Source organism: Coffea eugenioides, chromosome 2, assembly GCF_003713205.1.
Source record: "Coffea eugenioides isolate CCC68of chromosome 2, Ceug_1.0, whole genome shotgun sequence".
Lineage (NCBI taxonomy): Eukaryota > Viridiplantae > Streptophyta > Magnoliopsida > Gentianales > Rubiaceae > Coffea > Coffea eugenioides.
Window position 1 is genome coordinate 30,506,345 of NC_040036.1, and position 9,685 is coordinate 30,516,029.

General features: G+C 37.4%; 1 protein-coding gene across 1 annotated transcript; it reads right to left on the bottom strand.

Moving 5' to 3' along the window:
- Nucleotides 1-5,363: 5,363 nt before the first annotated feature.
- Nucleotides 5,364-7,781, bottom strand: LOC113759452 (G-type lectin S-receptor-like serine/threonine-protein kinase LECRK3). The gene has a single exon (XM_027302028.1). It carries the CDS (start codon nt 7,779-7,781, stop codon nt 5,364-5,366), a length of 2,418 nt encoding a protein of 805 aa, XP_027157829.1.
- Nucleotides 7,782-9,685: the final 1,904 nt, after the last annotated feature.

Sequence of the window (9,685 nt, forward strand, 5' to 3'; positions counted from 1 at the left end):
ATCCCATTGCTCTTTAATATGTTAATATAATATAATTAATCATGAGTGAAAACTTGTATCCCCGTCTATATTGCCATTTTTTCTCAAAATTTTTTTTAAGTTTTTCGTAAATTTATTTTCCAATCATTTTTTTACATTACATACATTAAACCATTACAACACATTTTATGTAAAAACTCCAAAAAATATCAATTCGAACGAGGGCCAAATGCCATCTTGAAACTTTCTCATCAGATCCACCGATGGAGAAAAGACAGAAATAGCGGCCTTTCTATGCTGCCATTTTCAAGTTCCAATAGGTATAATACAAGGGGAAAAAACACCTAGCAAAGATCGGGAGAGAACAAAACTCTCACTACCTTAGCAAAGATCGGGAGAGAATTTATCGAAACAAGGAAAACTAAAATTTGAGTAATTGGTGTGTTAAAAGCTAACAGCAATTGGACTTATAATGACAAGATAAAATTAATTTTTTTTATTTTTTTTGGTCTTTGGTTGTTGATGCGGATAAACGCGTCCGTATGAAACGGTGGATAAATACTTGCAACGGATCTTCTGTCCCACACCATGTGTCACTCTCTGTCCCATTTTTTATTATATTGCTATTTCTCCTTCATAAACATCATGTTTTAATTCTTTTTTGTTTCCTTAAGATCCAATAACTATTAATTGAGTAATACACAAAATTTAACAAACTCAAAAAAATCAAAATGCATAAAAAATGAGATTTTTTATGAATTTTTTGCTGTATTTTTTAATTTTCTATTATATATTACTTTTTTGAAGCTGTTGTATTTATTTTTTACTTAATTAATAGTTATTGAATCTTAGGAAACAAAAAAGAATTAAAACATGATATTTATGTAAGAGAAATAGCAATACAATAAAAAGTGGGACAGAGAGTGGCACAGGATGTAGGACAGATGATCCGTTGCGCATTGTTTGGATAAGAAATCGATACTTGCAAAAGAATGAAGAAACTTGCATCTCGTTCATTCATTCAACTCAAGCAAATACATGACACTACTGTCATGATCGTTTTCAAGGCCAACATGCACAGCTTCTTCATCTTCAACAAAGAATTCAAAAGTTGGCAAGACCAAGTTGTTCCTTTGTCATGTGAAAGGCTGCCTAAAAATTTCCAACATTACCAGCATTTTATTTTTCTTTGTTTTTTTTTTCACCCTTTTCTTGTCTTCTCTATCTATGAAAATGCCATCAGCTCTGAGATGGCAGGAATATCTTTTCAAATGGAATAGTCAATCATTACAACAATGGCCAGGTCACTGTTTTGCAGTCATATGATAAATATGTATACGTGATTAACTAACAATGCCTAGGAGGTGTTGATATTTTTGGCATATTGAAGTTATGTCGAGACAATAAATCTGAATGTGCATATCTAGATGGTAAATTGTGTATAGTAGCGGTCGTTAGAAAAATTTTATTGAATGTTTATATATTAAACATTGGATTTTTACTATCATTTGAAGATTTTCTCTGCAAAAACACTTTTATTTTGTCCTACGAACTACTTGTGAAGGTCATTAGAAAATCCCAAATTTTAAGTGCTAATGGCAATATGTTCATTTTCTCCCTTAGGCTCCAATGTTGTTGGCATCCTTTTCGGTTTCTAGTTTCAATTGGTACGTAGTGAGTCTCATCCAATCAAATTGATTCTAGTTAGCGGTAGATATGAAGCTAAAGGAGCCACCTTACTGACTTGGTGAGATTTGATTGATAGTAATATTCTATGTTGCACTATTTTTCGTCCATCTCTCGTACATTTCATATTTTGCAAATTTTTTAGATGATAGCGCAAATCCTTGTGGTGATTGGATTGCTGGAATTTCAATGACAAAATCTTTTCCTAGTTTTCTTCTATTTAGTTGGTATTTCTATCAAAGTTTATGTATAATATTTATTTTTATGATATAAGATAGAAAAAATTGAAAGGGTAATTTTGTCATTTCACACCAAGAGACCCACAATTTCTATAGGTCAATCCTTAGTCCTTTATTGGTTAGAAAAGAAAAAGAAAAGAATACTTACCATCATTTAAAGCTATAAACGGGTGGAGTTATATTAGTTAGGAGCTTGATTTGGATTCAAGTTTTAACGAACTTGAATTCGAATTTGAACAAGAATAATGATTTGATTAACGTATTCAATTGCATTTGAATTTGTATATCTTCGACTCATTAAGGCTCAAATAATTTTCTATATTTTCTATTTTAGTATATTTATCAATATTGTATATAAGATTATACAGTTATTATTCTATTAATATAGATATTATTATGAATTATTGATAAAATAATATCGAAAACTAAAATATTAAATAAAGATTCAAGCTCTTGAATCAAACTCAAGTTTATCAAATATTTAATCAAATCAAATTCACACTTGAAATTTAAGTGTAGGTTTGAGCTCCAATTCATCTCCCATTAAATTGCCTTCCTATTCTATTTCTTTTGAAACTTTACCCGTTAAAATTTAAAAGCTAGCAGGGTACTCCGCCTGGGACATGGAAAGACATTCAGCATTGCACACATCGCTCACGATTGCCATTTTTCTTGACCCAATATTTGCCCCGGAATTGCCTCTGCAAATTCTGTTAACGGGTTCGTTTTCTGGGTAAATTTGGGTGTCTACTTTCTACTGTTAAACGGGCTTCTTCTTTCGCCTTCCTATAGACTTTTGAGAGGGTTACTGGAAGATGGTTCTCAATTAAGAAAAGCAAGAGATAAGCTACTGGTATTAGCGTCTGCAAGAACAAAATTACCAGTGTCGAGCATAGCAGCATAAGCAACGCCATAAGGGCTAGGATTCGGAATCCAGACTAGGGCTGTAAATGATTCGAATCAAGTCGAAATTTGAGCTAATCGAACTGAATCTCGACTTAGTTTCATCAAACTCAAACTCAAGCTCTCAATATAATAGCTCGAGCTCGAACTTGAGCTCGATTCAAATTCGAGTCGAGTTTGAGTTTAAAAAAATAAAAATATTGATTTTATTTTTTAAAAAATGAATAAAATAATAATTTTTATTAACAAATAATAAAATATTAAGGATATATATGTAATTTTACTATTAAAATAAAAATAATATATATATATAATTGAACCGACTCGCAAGTTAACGAATTGAGTATCTTTGAACTTGAATTCGAGTTCTATCTCGATGTTGACCGAACTCGAATTGAACTTTGATTCGAACTGCAAATAGCTCGATTCGTTGAGAAAATTCTTAAATTGTGATGGAAAAAAAAGTTATTCTACAAGGGGGGTAATTTTTGAAGCTAATTCTAGCATTATGATCTTCGCATTTGTGAAATGCGAGTTCAAAGACTTCGCATTTCACAAATGTGAGGTCAGTGTTTCAGGAAAAAAAAAGAATTGTTTTGGAAAAAAGTAAAAAAAGAGAACACGAAGCTCGCATTCGGCAAATGCGAGGTACAGGTATACCTCGCATTTCTCGAATGCGAGGTACTCAATCTGAAGCTCCTAATTACGGAATTCAAATCTGTCTCATACAGGCAGAAATTGGAGCTCACACTCTCTTCTCTTTTGCTGAGGTAGACACCAGTCCAAACATCTCAGCTCTCTGCCATTGTAGACGAAATCGCTCACATCTCGGCAGACGAAATCCCTCACATCTTTCTCGTCGGAAGCTCTCCGCCATTGTAGAGCTTGGACCCCTGCTCGGAACCCATTTCTGCCAAGCTGAAACCAAGCCGCGCCTCTCCCCCCCTCCCCTCCCAATTTGCCACTTTTACTACCTCAACAGGATTCCCCTTGATTTGTGTTAAAGGTATTTTTGATCTGTTAAAAAGGGGTAGAATGCATGTATTTATCATTTTGCATGTGCGTGTAAGGTACAAATTAGTAAACAAATGATTTAAAATGCATTGTTGGTTTTTGGGGTTAATAGTCAAAAAATTGGTTGTGCATGAATTCCTGCAGAAACTGCAGAAAATTGAAAAACCCGACAACAAGGTTGCATATTGGTGACCGTTTATTACAATTCGCGCCTGCAAAGAAGAAAATGCGACAACAATACGCGACCATTACATCGCGTATTTCGACGTCGTGTATTACACTCCGCAATCCCAGTGCAGAAAACGCGACAACAATACGCGACCATAAGGTCGCGTATTGTGTGGTCGCGTAATACAACATGCAGAACCCTGACCTCGCATTTGATAAATGCGAGCGAATACCCATTGGACGGAATCTCACACTCAAAATGCCCCATTTGTAGAATTTTTTTAAAATTCATCATAATTTTAGAAATTTCTCTAGATTCGTTTGCAGTTCTACTCCAAACGGTGTTCCCTCCAGGGTCAGTGAGGATGAGCACACCATCTCTAGTTAGCTCGACCTTTTTGGAACTAGATTATCTCCATTTGGATACCAAACTAGTGTTTTATTTGGTATTTTGTCAAACCAAATAGATAGCAAATGAAGGTATTGGTTCTTGAGACGAGGAAATCCAAATGCAAAGTCAGCTGAAGGTGATGGCCAAGAATCTGAATCATCAGAGGCTATAAGTGACCATTCCAAACTAATTTGAAGGTAATAAGATAACATATGATCAGTTGCGGTAGTAAAAAACATAAATGAATACGTTTTATTTTTTTCCCTCTTTATCGATGTAATAAGTAGTCCAAATAGTTTCGATAAGTTATAGATTATCAAATAGTTGAGGAAATATAGGAAATAGACCAGTAAACCACCAAGAACATTGTGGAGAAACTATTACGACAAAGACATACATGAAAGTAGGGGATAAAAGAAAAACACTTTGCCAAAGTACTTAGACACACAAGTACTAAAAGCAACACGATTTTCCTTTGGACAGTTAAAGAATCTGTACCTCACTTGGGAAGCTTCAATTGAAAAACAACAAAATTTTCTATTAGACAATTAAAAGTTGCACTCCACTTGACAAGCTTCAATTGAATATGATTTTTGGCTTCATAGTTTGTGCCATCAATCTTAGAAAAATTTTCATATTGTGTATCACATGAATGAAAAATAAAAACAAATTTGAACTTCTTTTGCCATTGGGAACCAAAACTTCTAAAAAGACGAAGTGTGTGTGTTATGACCCAAGGAGGAGCAGACCATCTGAGCAAATAGGGTGATGATCAAGAAGATGTTATACTACTTGCCAACTCATAAGGAAAGATCATAAATGAACTAAGAAAAGAAACACACTACTATTCCGTCATAGACAAGTGCAACGGACGTGCTCTTTCTAGTTCACTATTATAAACAATCTTGTAACTTATTCAGGATGAACTTTGGTCCAGATAGGGAAGAACTAGTACGGACTGGATGCCAGGAAAGCTGACGGTTTCAAGAGATTGAGCCATTGGGGAAAGGAGATGGAGGTGCTGAAACTATGCATACTCCCTCAAGCATATATAAGACCATTTTCATGGACGGCCTTACAGTGGGATCCTCCTGAATGCACCAAAGGGCCACCATTACAAGCTTCTCCAGTAGCTTCAGGTCACTTCTTGCCTCTTCGTCATCTTCTACAAGTTTATCTAGCTTTCTTGATTTGTAGCAATCAGACACCCAATCTACCAGGATTTGCTCCGCTTCATTTTGTCTTTCCATATCAATCGATTTCCGACTGCAGATGATCTCTAACAACATCACACCGTAACTGTAAACATCCACCTTTGCAGTAATTCGTGTGTTCCTGAACCACTCCGGTGCCACGTAGCCCTTTGTGCCTCTAATTTCTGTCAGTGTCCGAGATTGATCACTTATCAGAAGCTTTGCCAATCCAAAATCAGAGATTCTTGCTGTAAATGAATCATCCACAAGGATGTTTTGGGGCTTAATATCGCAATGAATGATCTGTGTGCTGCACTCTTCATGCAAATACGTAAGCCCTCTGGCAATCTCAAATGCAAGCTGGATTCGTTTGCCCCATTCAGGCCTTGACTCTCCAAAAATGAAGCGAGCAAGTGATCCGTTGCTCATAAACTCATACACCAAAAGTTTATGTGGCCCTTCATTGCAGAATCCGATTAGTCTGACTAGATTCTTATGGTGGATCTTTGCTATTACACTTGCTTCTGTTTTGAATTCCCGCTCGCCATCTTGTGACATGTTGTGTAACTTCTTGACGGCAACTATAGTTAGTGTGCCTGACAATGGCAAGACCCCTTTATATACAGTACCAAAAGAGCCCCTTCCTATTTCTTCCTTGAAACAATCTGTAGACACTTTAAGGTCTTGATATGTGAAGGTGCAAAGATTACTATCCAATAGACTTGGTGGTCTGTGAAGTTTAGTCCTTCCATCATATGATCGAAGGACGATGAGCAATATAGCCACCACTAGCAGCAAGTTAAGAAATACTGAGCTTCCTAGCAGAAGTTTTGCTACCATAGAAAATGTGGCCGGGGATCTTTTTGGCCAGTCTATTCTTGTATAAGAATCACTTGATGAAGTGTTAGAGATTCGTACCTTAACAAAAGCCTTTCCATTGTTAGGCTGGAGCATTTTCCCATTGGAAACAGGGAATTTCTTCTTTCGACAGGCCCCATCGACATTGACAGCAACAACACACTGGCAATCATACAAGCAAGACTTGCTACACTCAACATCACTCAATGACTCCAAAGAATCGTAGTTTGTAGAATTGGGCCAATTCACGTTCAACTCTTGCATGTCATATATATCTTCTGGTCTCAGGCTACCAAGATCACAGTTTTGGATTGCATCTCGCTTACAACCGTTGAACTTGTTGCCTGGATCCGAGAACCTAAAGCCTGGAAGGCACTGGCAATTTGGGCTTCCATCTGTACTACCAGGGGAGCAATAGCTATTGAAACCACAAGTGCCACCGCCTCTCTCACCATTCATAGAAGAACATATATCATTGGGAGCAAACCAGATGGCAGTCCATTCCCCATTTTTGGGAGTCTTGGGATGAGCATACTGGCGGAGAACCCCATCATAGTCAACTGTTACCCTGTGATAATAATCTCTTATTGGAAAACTTGGAATAGTGCTTGCAGAGTTAACATTAACAACATCTCCCTCAGTCTTGATAATATAAAGGTAACCTGACTCGTTAAAAATAAGCTTGTTTCCAGTGATTCCATCTGGTGAATCAACAGTATTGCTCCAATAATAAGCTTCATATTTATTTTCTTTTGGCCACGCAATTGTGTTAAGCACAAGATTCCCATCTCGAATCAGGCGAAGCTCAAACCGACTCCTTGTGAAATTTTCTGCGGCTGTCCTAGCAGAAACTGATATATCGACTCCTAGTGTTTGAGTTGGCAAGAGAGTGTCTGCAGGGTTATCAAAACTCTGCCAAACGTTACTCGTATTAGTGCCTACGAGAACAAAATTGCCAGTGTCAAGCATATCAGCATAAGCAACGCCAGAAGGGATGGGATTCGGATGCCAGACGATGTTCCCTCCAGGGTCCTTGAGGTTGAGCAGACCATCACTTGTTAGCTCGACTTTGGATCCTTTTGGAACTGGATTATCTCCATTTGCATACCAAACTAGTGTTTTATTTGGTATGTTGTCAAACCAAATGGATAGCAAATAAAGGTTTTGGTTCTCGAGACGATGAAATCCAAAGGCAAACTCACCGGAAGGTGATGGCCAGGAATCTGAATCATCAGAGGCTACAAGTGACCTTCCCAAACTAATTTTTTGATAATTAGTTTGAGCAACTGTCACACATAGCATGGCAAAGAGAGGAATGAGGCCAAGATGATGAAGAAAACTAGAAGCCATTCTGGTAGGTAGATCCTAATCAGCTGCTTTGGTTGGGGAACTTAGAAGTGGTAATATACGGGCTTCATCATACTTATTGTTGCAAGCTCTATGCATGCGCCCTTTTCTTGACCAAGTCCAGAAAAGAAAAGGAAAAAATCATGTACGTAATCTCGCCTGATGACTGGAAAACGACACTGCACCCCTCGGTCTATTTACTTTTATCTATATTCTCATTTGTATGATTGACTAACTTACTTTTGAGGTTGCGAGGTGAAACTCTAACTCGTATGGCAGAGATGAAATTTTTTATTCTTCAAATATAAATGTTTAAAACTTGTCCAGATTAAGGGAATTTCAAGTAATCTACAGAACAAGATCATTCCCGGATGCGAGAACAAAGATCTTTTCTGCAGAACAAGACCCATACAAGTAGATGGCTACCAAGTGTATGGTTACCATGGTTCGCCATCGCGGGTCGCGGTCGCGTCGCGGTCTCGATTGTTCCACATCCGTTGCGACATATCGGTTGAATATCGGGTGATACGAACATTATAACACATTAAAGTTTCCAAAAATTTTGAAAAATTATTAAAATTAGAAAATATTAAAAAAGACATAATTTAAAAAAATATCGGAGTCGACTCCGAGTTGACTCGGGTATATCGGCCGATATCATGCATCACGGATTCGAATCGGTCAATATCGGTTGAGTCAGAGCGAGTCATCGCGGATATGGTGATATCCGCGTTTCGGGTATCGGTATCGGAACGGTAGGGACCGTTCCGGTTACGACTCGGCCGAGTCGTCTCGGACTCGGCCGAGTTGGCGAACCATGAATTGGTTACTAGTTGCTACCAGAGCGTGTCTTTGTGGTCCGAAATTATATGTTGTACTAGTTGCCTTCATATTCTGCAGCTCTAGTCATATACGTAGAGTGTATTAGGTCGATAAGTGTTTTAGATTTTTCTGCAGTACTAGATTATTGTTGCAATCAATTAGTGTGTATTTTGAGCATGTTTGAGTTGTAAACTGCAGATTTGCCATGTATGTTGCTTTACTCTTGGGTATAAATAAATCCCAAAAAAGATATTTTCTGGAGCATTTTTTCCTTGAAATCTCTCAACTTCAGTTGAGGATTATGTGTGCACAATGCACTACAAATCAATCACGGTACCGCTTACTTTGTCAATATTTTACCTTCAGAGTTTCCTCCTACTACTATGCTTCCTAGCAGCTTCGTTATGATGCTCACAGCGTAGACTTCAAGCCACTCGAATCATTTTTGACATCTGTTTCTTAAAATTGGAATACATTGGTCTTGAAAATGAGCCCCATTGAACGGAAGTCCTTTCACAGAGGACAGGTCGAACGGTGTGTGAACCAATTTTGTGCAAAATGCATAAAATGTAACTTTGTACACACACGGTGTATGTAATTCACTTTCAATAATGTGTAACTATAGAACAAAATTTCATAAGTCCCACATATAATGTGAAAAATGATATACAAGATGCAATTTGGATCTTATATAATTTTTTTGGCCAAATCTTGGACATGAACCTTTAGGAATGATTTCTAGAATCATTCCTGCCCCTCCTCCTTTCACAGAAGTACGAGTCAGTAGACTTCAAGTCACTTTTACACTAAACAAGAAGGCTAAACTGCTGCCACGACCAAGAAGTGCCAACTCTCCGGTTTTTCCTGAGTACAGGAGCAGTGGTTTGTAACTTGCCACCTCTCATCCTTATCCATGAGACAACCGAGTCTCTCCAGTGAAGTTTAATTTTGATTTGAAATTTTTTGAGAATTACTACTATTCTTGATGATGGCAGTTGTTTCCAGAATCCAGATACCTCTACTGCAGCCATCTTTGGTCGTTTGGACACCCTTACTTGAAGTCGTTGAAAGAGTATCAGTCCATT

What these genes read in the sequence shown, in the direction of transcription:
- LOC113759452 (XM_027302028.1), bottom strand. Translation starts at nt 7,781, where the DNA reads ATGGCTTCTAGTTTTCTTCATCATCTTGGCCTCATTCCTCTCTTTGCC.